This window comes from Heliangelus exortis, chromosome 2 (assembly GCF_036169615.1).
Source record: "Heliangelus exortis chromosome 2, bHelExo1.hap1, whole genome shotgun sequence".
Lineage (NCBI taxonomy): Eukaryota > Metazoa > Chordata > Aves > Apodiformes > Trochilidae > Heliangelus > Heliangelus exortis.
Window position 1 is genome coordinate 30,107,167 of NC_092423.1, and position 14,849 is coordinate 30,122,015.

At 38.5% G+C, this 14,849-nt stretch overlaps 1 protein-coding gene across 1 annotated transcript in view; it reads left to right on the forward strand.

Moving 5' to 3' along the window:
- ZNRF2 (zinc and ring finger 2) overlaps positions 1-11,847 on the forward strand; it is a 51,591-nt gene extending 39,744 nt beyond the window's left edge. Inside the window, exons 3-5 of the mRNA XM_071735389.1 lie at positions 9,117-9,222; positions 9,961-10,038; positions 11,281-11,847. Of these exons, the coding sequence (XP_071591490.1) occupies positions 9,117-9,222; positions 9,961-10,018 (164 nt within the window). The 3' untranslated portion in view covers positions 10,019-10,038; positions 11,281-11,847. The remainder of the gene's footprint in view (positions 1-9,116; positions 9,223-9,960; positions 10,039-11,280) is intronic.
- Positions 11,848-14,849: the final 3,002 nt, after the last annotated feature.

The window sequence follows — 14,849 nt, forward strand, 5'->3', positions numbered from 1 at the left end:
AGACCATTACTACAATGAAAATTCTTAATTGAAAGTCATTACAAAGCTATTTCTCTGGCTATCAATTATGGTGAATGGTTGAAACCTTGCCTTTTGGAAAAACTGCCTTCTGCAATAATTTTTATCTCCTTTAGTGTTGGGGATGAAATAAGCTTAGTCACTCTAAAAAAGCTGCCAAACAAGGGGGATTTCCTAACCTCACTGGGTTACTGGGGGCTTCCTAACCTTTGGTACAGGTACATCAACATCTTGTATTTGCAAGATCCTTTCAAATTTAGACTTCACCTTCGGCTTGGTCAGAGACAGCCATCTTTTGCCCTACCTGCTTTGCCACACTCTGTTTTACTTTTCCAGGTTTAGTGAATGCTGTAGGGAACAGTGTGAGTCTTGATTGGCAAATGCACATTTGCACAGACTTACAGCTTCGTCGTTAAGTCTTCCTTCTGACTGAAAAGCTATTGAAGGGAAGTTTCTCTGCACAGCATATAAAAGGAATTCTTCACCCTCCTCCTAAACACAGGGTTATCTTTCCCTCATTAAATCATGAAGTTAGATTTCCAAGTAATTCACTACCAAAAGAAGCTTTCGTAGATAAATAGTTCTGGGGTTTTATGCCTGCTTGGTTGTGGTGGTTGTTGTTTTTTTTTTTTGTTTTTTTTTTGTTTTTTTTTTTTTTTTTGTTGTTGGTTTTAGTTTTGTTTGACATTTACTGGTTTGAGGGTTTTTTGTTTGTTTTTTGGTTGGTTGGTATTTCTTTACCTTTGCTAAAGAAATAATCTGCTACAAAAGGCAAGATGTACTCCAGGCCTTGTTATTTTTTTCTTGGATATGCCCCTTTGGTGACAAAACTTTCCACTCCTTACTGTGGGGGACACTATGTGGTTCAGCTGCCTTTAAGCTTGATGTCTTGATTGGGATCCCAAGTTCTCAAGCCCAATTTGACTTTCTATCTACCATAGCAGTTTCTTAGTGCTGGTATGGATTGGCAGGTAACTAGCCCTTAAATATTTTGCCATGATTTACTGCTCAAAGATAAGAAACATTCTTTAGCAAAGAATAAAAATAAGAGAACTTCATGCATGGATCCCACACTGATATTTTTTCTTGTACACTTCTATAAGTTTCCTTCATCCCAGCTATCTCCATCTCCCTGTGAGAAACAGTCCTCTCTAACTGCAGCAGACTCTTTCTGGCAGATAATATATGCTGGTTGCCCCTGGCCGTTTACTTAACCACTCCTTCTTCTGTAGCATGTTTGTGGTGTAAGATCCTCTTTGATGGTAAACTCAGCCTTGAGAAGTGTAAACCATTCTTACCCGATAAAGCCGAGATGGAGGTATTCCCCAAGGAGTAGCTCCTTACACTGTTTCATAAGGAGTCCTATTTTGCTGCTGTTTTGTTTCTTGTGGGTTTTCCCCTTTACATGATCCTTTTTGAATTAGCTCCTGATGTTTAAAATGAATACCCGTGTCCTGGTTTGGGCCAGGATAAAGGTGATTTTCTGTCTTGTACTTTTGCTTTTAGCTAAGTCTCTTGTAAGTAGTTGCACTTGCTGAAATTAACCTGAGAGGTCACGTAATATTGATTAAAAACCAAGAAAACACCCTAAAGGTAGCTTCCTTCTTCCATGTGCTGCAATAAGCAGCTTTTGTTTCAGATGGTATATGCAGGGATACGCTATTTGTGATGGAGTTGCATGATGGAGCACTGCTTTGGTACTGTGGCATTCCAGGCTTTCTCACCCAGTTGCTTCCTAAAGAGACAATATTTAGACTATTCATATCTTAGGAACAGTGTTTCTGCACACTCAAGGAAAGCCTTGGGACAAACATAGCATATCAAGGAAATACTGTTCAAGAACAAGTTACCCCTTTGGTTGTTCAAAACACAAATGTCCATCATTTCAGTTGGAATGGGTACTTAATACAGGATGGGTTAAACTGGCACAAGGTCTCTTTACATCATGTTCTGGAAGACTGGACTGTTTATTTGTGGTTTGTTTATGAACAGATGCAGGACTGGATAAATACAGTAAGTATAACGAGGTGCAGCTTGTTCTCTATATCTAGGCTAAAATGCTACAGTTTAAGGACACAGTACATAGAATTATGTGGTGAATGGAACTTTGGAAGGCAGTACACAGGAGAAAATTGATAGCTATCTTAAGATGATTTAACATTCATCTCAAACTGCAGACTGATTAAACAGAAGTTGGAAAGAGTGTAGCTTAAACAGAATTTTTGAAGTCAATTAGATAATGGTCTCTGTATTGAGCAAATCTTGAATCACTTGAATCACTGTGGAAATGCATAGTTGCTCTAGCAATAAATCTCAAGACAGCAGTACAAGATGTTCCATGTCCAGTTGGATTGATAAATTTTATCTTTATGAGTACATATTTCACCCTAATGCTTTCTACTAGAAAGATGGACACTGAGACTGTTGGTTCACTGGTCACTGTAGTGCAGAGGTGGCTGTGGATGTTGTTGCTTGCAAGTGAGGAGATTTATTTCTCAGACTACTTGGATGCAAACTTGACTTTATGAGTGAGATGTATAATTTGGAATTTTTAATGAAAAATTATTTAAACATGGGATTTAATTTTTTTTTCCAGAACTGTAGTGTGTAGGGACACCATATATCTTAATGTTGTAGACAGATTTCCATTGTGACCACTGAAGCAAACCTCTTCACAATAGACCTGTTTCCTCCAGTGCACAGGTCACTCTCCCCTCTGTATTATTTAGTTTACCTACTTGGAATTGTATCGTGGTAGCTAGGACTGTTCAGGATTTTATACTCACCCTATTCCCTAAAACCTATTTCCATCATTACTATTTCAGGTTTTATTCAACAAAAAGTAAGGTGTTTTTTTGGTTTTCTTTTGTCTACCATACACCTGATTATTATGTCTGAACAGGAAGCATCTAGCTATTTCTCAGAATCAGCTTCTGAAAGATGATGTCCTACATTGAAAAAATAATGTCCCACAAAAAAAAAACCCCTGAATCCAGTTCTTCAAATGTTGAGTTAGCTGAAAAACTATTAAACTTCTGCAGCCACCTCCCTCTAGCTCAGCATGGTGTTGCAATTCAAGCAGGGCCACTTAGGCCTTACTCTGCAAATATTTTTCTTGTGCAACTTTCACTTTGTTTGCTGTGCTCCCTCCCATTTACCTTTGTGTTTTAAGAGGAGGGGGGGACCAAACACCATAGGCAATGTTTGTGCAGGAAGTCTGTCATGGTGGGTATTTATTTGTATATAGGTATCTCAGTCTTGGACCAACACTGAGCAAGGTGAGAGGGAAGGGAAAACAAGGATGACACTTGGACTTTGAAAAGGAAATTGTAAGGGCTGGCATGTTGCAAAGAGTAAAGAGTGAGATGCCAAACAAAACCCCCCAAAATTCACCAAATGGTTTGTCAATATTTGAGGAAGTGTCACATTCGTTGTAACTAGCTAGTTTGTTTTAGAGAGGTTGTTTGTGATCAGGAATGTGTTTTTAGATTGGTGAAGGTCTAGGTATCAGCATGCTCATTGTGCATTGCTGTTTGGGGTTATTGGGCCTGTCAGAAGCATACAAGGTTGCAGCATGTGCACATTTAATTAGCACTTGGGTATTCATTTTTTTCAGCAGTATAAATCAGAATTTGAAGTTTGGCAGGAGTGCTGAATTCTGAATTTCTGCATGCTCACCCTTCTGGTATTGTGAATCTCCAAAACAATTTAACTGTGGTTCAAGTGAAAACACTAGGTGTTAAAAATCTTCCCTTTCACATCTGACCTAGAGGAAGTAGCTTGTATTAGGACAATAAATAATGTTTCTGGTCAGGATTCCACTGCTTCTTCAGAAGGTCTTCTCTTCACTGAGGAAAGTGTCAATTTATCTTTTCTCTGTGAAGGTGCAGTCTCCATAGGTGAACCAAGAGAGTTATTGAGCTCTGTGAAAGAAGCATGCCCTGCATAATGGACTTTTTTCTTTCCATCCCAGCAAATACTTCTCCCAAGGATATTAACCCCAAATAAGGTGGCTCTCCATATGTTTTATGTCAGATGAATGTCAGCTAATGAAGTAAATATCTTTCTCCTTTCTCCAATGCCTTCATCTCATTGAACTGAGATGATGGAGGGTAGGAGGAGTAGTAAGAAAAAGTAGGCCTAGAGACAGTGATATTTTAGGGAAAAGGGGTGTGATGAGAAGGAAAACATAGTAGGAAATAGCTGGAAAGGAATGGGGAGGCAGAAAACCAAAAGTATCAGAAGCTCGAAAAATTTAGTAAACTACATCAGTAACATTTTTGATAAGAATATGGCATACTTGTTGGCTACTGAGTTGTTACCATGGAAAGTGCAGATCCTTCTGCTCTACTTGTTTTTGTAACATTGTAAGAAGAAACTTTGTATCATCCAAGAAGTCCATATCAGTAAATCTGTAGAATAAATTCTGAAATGTGGATGAATTCATGCTATACCTATGAGGGAGTATGTTAATTTCTTGATGTCTATAGCTTGATGTACTCTGTTTTGAAAACAAGCAATTAGCGAGTGTCTTGTATTTAACTGAGACATTTTTTAGTAATCAGCAATAAAAATTAATTAATAACAAATGTACAGTTGTAGGTAATATTCAGCAAAGTTTCATCAGTATTTTTAAAATTCTTCTGGCTTGTTTTACCATTTTCAGTGCTGATAAGATGTTGTTCAGAAGGTTCCAGTAAGTTTCTCTCCTGTTCCTTAGTGTTTTTGTGTCTTCCTCACTGTGAAGCTAAGAGCTTCCACATACATCTAGCTTTCAAATTTTAGAAAGAAGTACGTGTTTATTAAAAATTTGTCATGCTGGATTCATTCAAAAGTCTTTCTTACCTGATGTTCTGTTTCCAGTGGTTGTCTAGAGAGAAGTAAAATACTGCTGCTATAAGGTGATGTCTCCCCAAATACTGTAACAGACAAGACTCCATGATTTTTGACTTGTGGTTTCCTGAGCCTAGGGCTGTATCTGTCTGTTTAAAAAGAAAAATAAAAAGCAGTGGTGTAGATCCTAATGACTTAATCCATAAGGTATGTATTGCCTGTGCTTTTGCAATCCTCAGTTTAAAGACAGACTATTTAATTTCAGACTGTATCAGGCATTGCCTATAATTTTAACCATGACTGAGCTGGTGGTTTTGATAGTTGTTGGATACATTTTTAGAAAGTTCTAGAAGTTTTTAGTTGGTAAAATATGTGCAAAATTGCCAGAATAATTGCATTTTAATTCAGTAATGTACCTATTTCTCTAGAAATGCAGAAGTGGAGTAGAATTTATTTTTCAGTAAAGACAAAATTGGAATTTCAGGAGGAAAAATTACCAACAACTGGAAGTTAAAACAGTAGTAATATTAACAAAGGATAAAGAATAGGAGGAAGAATCACTTGAGCAGATACAGGAGGGAAATACTACTCTTGCCAGATTTCATCTTTGACACCAGTCTTTGGCTAGTAAGTACTTGTTCACATAGCTGGGAAGGTGGAGGAGTGTTTACCTCCTATTTGGTGCAAGGCAGATGGATGTGGGGGTGTGGTGTTTGTGTATGTACCCACATGTAGGTGAAATGGAAAAATGTGGCCTCTGCTTATTTCCTCTTCCCACTTCCATTTAGATAATACACTCATAAATGTTTTAATCATAACATTGATGAGATCTCAAACTGTTCTTTTTTTTTTTTTTAAGAGAAAAGAAAAAGAATAATCCATATCTGCTGAGTCATTCTACTGCAGGAAAATATAAGGAAAAAATTGTTCAGACTGCAGTGATTCTATGCAAAATGATTTACACATTGTTCCAAAACGAGTACTTCTAAGTTAGTGTTAAATGGCCCTTAACCTGACTTCCATCTGGTATAAGCCAGTGTTGGCACAGGGGAGTACTGTATGAAACAAGTACAGAATAAATTCTGAACAATCCAGATATAACAGGTTCTTTCACTCTGTTTTCTTTATCTGCAATTGATGATCTGAATCACCTGAAATGGTCAGAAGGAAGTTCAGACCCAAAGTGTTGTAGGGCTCTGAAGGATTTGATTTTGCAGTGGTCGCTTCAGGTGTAATCAATTATGGGCATAATTACATGGGTTTGGAGTCTGCTTGTGTCGGTGCCAAGCTGCACTGCAAATGCACGTGGGCATTTCTAGCAGCTGAGTGTTTTATACCAGTTCCCTTAGTACTTGGGCTTCCATGAGAGCCTGGTAGGATTTGTAAGATTAATCCAAGAAACAGGGAATGTCAGCTCCTCATTAGTTCAGAGGATCAGCACCCTTGAAACCTGTTAACAAAATCTCTTCTGCGGGCCTGGCCGAACTCCACTGTGTTTCTGAGGCCCCATCCGTGCCAGCTGCCCTTGGCGTTCACAACAGCTCCCTCTGGCACCATTAGGCAAAGCCAGTGTGTGCCCAGCAGCTCATCCCAGTGGGAAAGCCTGGGGTGAAGCCAGGGGGGAGCAGCAAGCTGTTTGCTTGGGACTTGTGTGGTAGGGACAGTACTGGCAAGAGGGAAGTAAGTTAGTGGCAGCTGAGGGGAGTACAGGAGTAATGAAGGGAAGAAGAAGAATCTCAGACACTTGGGGCAGGGCTGGTGGAAGTTGCAAATGTTTAAATGTGAGCCAAAAGGTGCAGAACCTTGTTAAATTGCTCAGCTGGAGTTCAGACCCAAGTGTTATACAGTCTGGGGAGCACACAATAACCCAGACATGTGCAATAGAGAATGATGTGAAAATTCTTCACAGGAATGTTTGCTTTTATAAATTGTGTTTTTATTGGACAGTTTGTTATTTTTTTGTCATCAAAACTTGACTAAATCATTCCCTCTTAAGAGTGCTGAGGGAAGGAGGCCGGTGATTAATTCACTGGAGGTATCTTGTTCTCATATTGTTTTGGGTACCTGCTGCTGATCTGATAAAGTAAATCTGCAAATAATTACTTTTATTAAGTATACTCTGTTTATATTCAACTATGCATAGTTGAATTATAATGATGCTTCTTCCTCCAACCTAGCTGTGGGAAGAGAGTAGATCTGCTCATAGGACTTTTGGCAAAGTAGTTGTGTGAAGGGATGGTCTAGGAGGGTAGTGTCTAAAAGCCTCAGGCAAAGATCAGTATCTCTGGAGTAGGACAATGCTGTCTGGAGAGTCTGTGTTTCCTGGTGTCAGATCCTGAAGTATCTTTTTATTAAGAAAGCCAAACAGATGAAGGAAGTTTTTATCCTTAGCACCCTCTTCTGGGCAAGTTCTTAGTGTCAGGATTTTGTAACAACAGGTGAGCGCTCTTAAGGTCTCTTGTATTGTTTTAAATTACTTTCTGTCATTGGTACTCCTAATGCAGTTCACAGCTTCTGATAAAACAGCAGAAATGATTTCTTAATGCACTACTTACCAATAATATTATCCTGTGTAAAACACTTTTCTTATTTTGTCCATTATTTTTTGTTTCAAATATTTTTTTCTTTATAGCACTCCGCCTCATGTTATATATTCTTCACATATCCTCATGAAGATGATGGCACACATGGCATTTTACAGTATTTTTTAAAATGTTTCAGAGACTGAAATGAGCAGTCTTTTAGAAATCTAACCACCTGCAAGACAGCTTGCTGTCATTGTAAGGGAAACAAGGTAGACCTGATTTCATTTCACTTTTTGCTACAATTATAGCTTTTTAATTGTCTGCTTATTATTTTTTGTGTGTTTGGAATGCTGTAGGGATGAGTTTTGGAGCCACTGGACAGAACAGCTTAGAGCTGGTGGTTTCTCAGTCATGCCTGGGAACAGTTCTCGCACTAAAAAGTTCCTTGGGGTCCTTTTGGTTAAGAAGGGAAAGCTTTTCCCATGAAACTGGAAATTTGAACATGTGAGCTTTTCTTTGCCAGGTGTCCACCTTTCTGATCTGCCAGAGTTTGCTGGCTTGGTTCCCTTGTTGGGAGTGCTCTGTGCATGGTGTGTGGTTGAATGTAACTAGGGTTTTAAACCTGCTTCTGGCAAACGGGGCCTTATATTATCTCCTGTTTTGCTTCATGCTACGACTGAATTCTGCATCCCACTTTCTGTATAAGGAGATGTGTCCAAGAGAGAAGTTTTTTAAAAAAATTAATGTATTTTCCCAGAAGCTTCTGTGTGAAAGCCAACTACTGTGCATTCCTAGTAACTTACTTTCTCCTTGCTTGTGGGACTTGGTAGTGCTGCAAAAATCCAGTATCTTGAGGAACTTAGGGTCTTTGGAGCTACACAGCACTGTTCTTTGCCTGATGGAAAGTTTTCACTCCTGTTGCTAAGACTTGCATACTTTACTTTGAGGAAAATGTGGATGGGATGTGGTAGAACATGGTGACATGGTGAGAAGAGGAGGTTGAAGATGTTAAAGATGGGTACCTGGAAGGCTGGTAGAAGAAAGCCAGACCCATAGGAAATGAGTAGGAGAGCAGAAAAGGCAAATGATCAGCCAAGTGTTTAGAAGTCAAGAAGATACCTGGTTAATTACCTTCAGTATCCTGTCTGGAGAAATGTTATGTTCAGCCTTGGACTTAACTTCCATAATGAAAACTGAGCATGGAGAAGGTGGTACAGCTAGGAAAAATCCACCCAGCATGAATCCCCAAAGCCCTGGAGGCATTGCGTGCCATCTGTATATAGAACCCCATTTACTTAGTGCTTAGCTCTTGGGGTCAGGAGCACAGCATGTGTCTGCTGCAGCTGCCTGGCTGAGAGCACAGGTTTCCAGGGTCAGATCAGAGCAGCCTGTGTACTGGGGTATGGGTATGCTGGGAAACTATAAACTCCCAAGAGTTATACTGGCTCCTAGTTATGGCTACCCCTCTTCTCCATATGGGTGTCATTTTACAGAACTTCATTTTGGGTAACAACTGTGTTTAAGGAAGAAACTGAGTTATAACCATTTTTTAATTTGAGCTGTTAAGATGTCTCCCATCAGGAATCTTCAGTCAGCTGGTGTGTGACTGATCCTCACTTTGACAAGGCTTTCTGCAGGACAAGAAGTGTCTTCTGTAGCTGGCCTTGAAGTTCTGAATAAAAAACAATTTTATGGTAACAGTCTTCTTTTTAACTGTTTTACTTTGTGTTCTGTCTTCAGAGGATGTGCTGAGTAAAGACGCTGGGGAGTGTGCAATATGCCTGGAAGAGCTGCAGCAGGGAGATACTATAGCACGGCTGCCTTGCCTCTGCATATATCATAAAGGGCAAGTATTCCTTGGGATGCAGATAAAACTCCAGAAAGTTGCATTTATTGGGTAACTCCTCTAAGGGTGCTTGAAGGACTACTAAAACTCTTTTTACATTTAAGAGAACAAGAACAAAAAACCAGAAACAGCAACCCTGAAGATATATTTTTAAATTACATCTTTCTGCCTCTCCACCATTGTATTTGAGGTCAATTTTCTCTGCTATAATCCTCTCACACTTGTATGAAAAGCCCACAGGAAAAAAGTTGACATCACCTGTATGGGAAAGGAGTGCACATCATAGCCAGGCGAGCTTAGCTTGTGTGTACCTATACAACAAAAGATGTGTTGAATACTAATACACTTGGGAGGGAAAGCAGAAACACTTTTAAAACTTTTCTATATTTGTTTTTACATGGGCCTGTAAGTAAATTGTCAGTGAATAATACAAGGAAGATGATAGTGCTGGTAGTGAAGTAACCTATGTATAAAAGCTGGACAGTAGTTTGTACAATGCTTAAGACTTAAGATATTTAGTTGTTCAGTAGTGCTTAATATCAAAATATTATGGTGATTTGGGGTTATGACATTTTCAGTAAATGTTGAAATGTGTTCGTATACCTATAGTTCTTTGTAAAATATAAAATTCTACTTGTCATTGAAATTACAAGAAACCAATTTATATTTGTATCTTAAAGCTGAATGTTTTGGAGATATTCATGTCAATTGTTTTCATTTTTGTCTTGCATCCAACAGCTGCATAGATGAATGGTTTGAAGTAAATAGATCTTGCCCTGAGCATCCATCAGATTAAGACAAGATTCATGGTTTTAGGTAATATTTATTTTTAGACATTTCAACACTAAGTATCTTGATTACCTGAAATAGCATGAAGAGATATTTCCTTGGTGAATTTGCTGCTGTGGTCTCAGAACTGAATATTAATCAGTAAGTTTTGAAATATATTGCAATATGCAAAAGGTTTCCACATCCTTCTTATGACGGGGTCTGAAATTATGTATTCTAGTTTTAGTACTGGAAAGTGACAAGTCAGTGCCAATAAAGCTTTAGCATTTAAAAGAGTACTTTTTTCCATAGAAATGAAACAAAATTAATTCATTGCATAATTCTGGATTGTTCCATGAATACTGGCACTTATTTCTGACAGAAAGCTTTTGGAATCATACAAAAAAATTGAAACTAGGTATTTTTAAAACCACTGTAATATCAATCCATTCCAGAATGTTTAAAATAAATAAATAAATAAAATGTTACCATGTTTCTGTCCAGCCCATCTCACAGAGATTCTTGGTTTTCCAGCTTTATGTTTTGTGTTAATGATTTCAGATCTGCAATCGGTGTCAAAGGTTTAAAGGACAAGTTTATTCTTTCAGTTGACTAGTTCAAGAACTTTTTATCTTACATTAAACTACTGCCCCTAAGCATTGCAAAACACACCAGCTATCATAGAATGGTTTGGGTTGGAAGGGACCTTAAAGATCATCTAGTTCCAACCCCCCTGCCATGGGTAGGGATACCTTTCTCCAAACCTGGTTGTTCAAAGCTCCATCATGATTAAGCTCTCTGAAATTCTGTCTCATTACTGAGGGGTTGGTTTTGTTGTTCTGCTGGAAATTTAAAGAAGCAAAACTATGTGAATTCTTCATCACTGGCATTTATTTCTTCGTTTTTTCAATCTTGCTTGATGAGTCTGTGTTGTGGCCACATTGCAGAGCTTTGGTTGTTGCAGGGGTAGTAGGAAACCTGAAGGAAAGTAGCCTGCTACAGGGATAGTCATTTTAATCTCTGTGCAGCATCAGCTGAAATTAATAAACAAACATGTTTCCTGTATTGCCCCCAACAACTGAATTGTGCAAGAAGCCCCTGTGCTGTTTATGAACACATTGGTCACTTGGTTGTATAACCTCAGGTTAAATCCAATTTGCTTTTTTTCACAGCAGAGATGATAGTAATTGGGGGCTTAGAGAAAAGGGGAAGGAGAAAACACGGTGGTTGTGCTCACGCTGTTTGTTATATACGGAAACACTGATGCTTTGTCTTCTCCTTTTTCAACAGCTGCTTCCACTGATCAGAAAAGATGGGAGATGTGAGGTTCCCTTGCTGAACACAGCGTGCCTGGCTTGAGACTTACAGTTCTTTGAGGCTGAGAAAGGCCAAGATGGACAGTGACATGGGAAAAGCATTGCAGACACATCCGGTTACTTGCCAGTAGTGCTCAGTATACCAAACACTCATGCAAAGGACACACAGGGATTTTGAAAATGCTGCACATTCTATAACAATCCACTCCCCACAGACGTTAGTGACACTATTTTGTATTGAAGGCCAAAGTTCCTAATTTCAGCCTAACTTCTGGCTCTGTGAAGAAGCAAGTTATTGGACATGTTTCCTACTGCCTCAAGTGGAAGTGGAGATGTTCGATACAGGCTTTCTGAGACCCTTGCACAGGAGGATGGCCCTGGTTTTGAGTGGGAACGTTTTCACCTTCTTGTTGGCTGAAGAAGAGTAAATGGCAAACTAAATATAATCTAACAGTGTGACCTTGATTTACTGAATTCACACCCTGTTTTATGTTCTACACCTTTTTCAAGAACAGAAAAAATAAACTTCTCTGCATAGGAATAGTATATTTCAAAATTTTGTAACTAAACCTTTGTCACAATGCAGTCCAAAGAGTAAAACTGAGACAGGTAACTAATTTATATTGATTGAGTGATAGGGATTGTTGAAATCTGCACATTGTATTGCTGTTTAAGTAACTAAAACTTCTCTTTTACTGCTTGTGAGTAAAAACAACAACAACAAAAAAAAATGCAGCAAAGCAAAATCCTACAGCTATGCAACTTTTTTTTAAATAGAAAAAAAAAAATTACCAATTTTATGTGCTGCCAGTTAAGGTAATTTGTTTAACGGGTATTTTTTTAAAAATGTTTCAGGTAATTATTTTATTGTACTATTCTCATCTCCAGGCTGCCTCCTGAGGTGTAAATGAATAACTGCAAATGTGGGCACAGCAAGAGGCTTTTGTAGGCATGGGTGAGATAACATCGAGGTGGGATTTGTGTTTAATTTTTGAAACATGCAAGCTTTTGTTTCCTTGTTTGAATGTTATTTTTGATGGCAGGATCCATAGTACTTTGCATCAAAATCCTTGGTCCCTTCATGTGGAGACCAGCATTTGACGGTGTGGTTTGTTGTTTGTTTTGGGTTTTTGTTTTGTTTTGGGTTTTTTGAATGCATCTGCATTTGATTAATTTATTATTATTTTACTGTACTATATTGGTATAACCAGGGCTCCATGAAACACATGATGTCTCTGGCAGGGTACACCAAGTAAAACTGTGGATGAGTATTAAGATTAAAAGTACCACAGTTTAAAAAAAAAAAAAAAAAAAAAAAGTAGGGAAAAAAAAGACAAGAAACTGGAACAGATATCAGGGCTTAGATGCATACATTTTATATCAAGAATTAATTGTAGTAGTTTCTGAATTTCACAGCACAGGGAAGAGTTTATGAATATTTATTAGCAACAACATTTTTAGTGGGTTTCAACAGTTAAAATAAGTTGCACACTATGAGCAGTTTTCTTGTACATACACAATTGTTTTGGTTTTTTAAAGTACTTTCTTCTGTTGTTACTGAGATTCATATCAAAAAGGGCAAAGAATAGGAGCAACTGCTGCTGTCTGGAGAACAGTGCAGTGCATGTTACTAAACTCTTATCTTTCTTGCAGAGCAGTTCTTGCCTGGATAACATTTTCTCCAGAATGCCTTTGTTATACTGCAAATCTAAAGGAGTCCCATCTAGATAAATGCTGTAATCTCCAGTGCAGTTTCTACATTTTTAGCCTTGCATTACTGGTTTCAGCTGAACCTGTAACTATGGAGCCCTGTTGTATTATGTCTTTCAGTGGGAGCAGAACCATTTTGTCAAACTTTCAATTTTGTAGTTGCATCAAATGTACAGTCAGTTCCCTGTACAGATTCCTTTTTAGCTGAGAATATTTGTGTTGCCTTGTATTATCATGGGGGGGAGGGCGGGGGGGAAGGAATTACAGCACCTGTAACACTCAAGTAGTGGTGTTGCCTGCAGGCCAGCTTTTCCAATGTTTTAAATTCCTGATGTCCTCTGAAAGAGTAAAGTATTTGCATTAATTTAATGTTGACTGTTGGCTTCATGCCTACAGAAACTCACCTGTAATAATGTAAAGGGGGTAGGTAGGTGTTTTGGTGTCCTGTGCTCCGAGGTCATAGATAGTTTTGGCTTGGGGATTAAATAGGTAAATATTACAAACATAAATCTGTTTACAACTTAAACTCAGTTTTGGTATTTCTGATTTCTAGTTCATTTACTGTTTTTTTTCCAAAACCTTAATTTTCTGTGTTCAGATGCAAGTAGCTGGTTTAGAGACCCAGCAGTTATCACTGCTGTCCTACGGGTAGGACCAGTGTTTGAAAAGCATGCCCCTAGCAATCCCACTGATGAGTCCTTTTGCAGGCATCAGCATGGTAGAGCAGCAATACTTTGGATTGTCTGAGGAACAGATATGAGGTAAGCCTTAGATCCTAGTTAGGCATTATAGGTATTCATAAACCCCTTCTGAAAGGCTATGGGAGGTTTTCTTGTATCAAAACTTGTAATGTAGACCAAGCCTAGAATGACTCTGGAAGCAGGAGTGTGATGCTTGGGTTTGAAAACGCCTGTGGAAACTCAGCTGTGTAAGCTTTCTGTCACCAGCTTTGGTTTGGGTCAAGTTGGTGATGACCATGCTGTAGATGTAGCTCTAGTCATAGACAACACCTTCATTTTAAAAACATCTTCACAGTTGTCCTGAGTCGTGCTTCAGAAGTGAAAAATGAACACCAAAAAAGTCCCGTGTCTCGATCAAGGAATACCACACTTGCCCACAAGAAGCAATAATTTAAATTACGGTGCGATAACGCTTCTTTGCCTGTAAATATCTTGAGATTGCCAATTCCGTGCTGTTTCAGAGTATTTTCTGTCATCTGGCCTATATCTTCCCTAAGTATGTAAGGGTGAGAAATAATTCCCATACTCAGGTCTGCCATAAACATGCTGCTTGCCAGGAGGGGAAGAGTAGACTCGGCACTGTCTTGAAATGTGAGATTTTTCTGAACTTGTAGCATACCCATGTATCTTGAGTAGCAACTTGTGTTTTGAAGTTTGTAGTGGAGGTGGCTACGAGTTGGATTGTGTGTAACCCTACTCCATACAATACCAAGGGAGCCACGCTGATGTCATCACAGGGCATCCATTGTTCTGTCTCTTATAAAGCAGTGTATCTATAATAACACTTTGTTTCAACATGTACATTCTACGAGGAGTTCAGTGGGACATTCAAGCAAAAAAAAACCAAAAAAAAAAAAAGCACACTGCAAACTTGTAGTATTTTACTTTTGGGAAGAATAAAGCATAAAACAGATGGTCTTCTTTGTAATTAATTTAACTTTCATATTCAAGGGTAAATGTACTGCAGTACTTTGAAATGGAAAATGTGTAGGCAATGTACAAAGACATGGGTGGGTACTTGTGCCCTTTATCTTCCTCCTGCTCCTCCTCTTTGTGATGTGAAAGGGAGTTTGTCTTAATCTTAAGATTCATA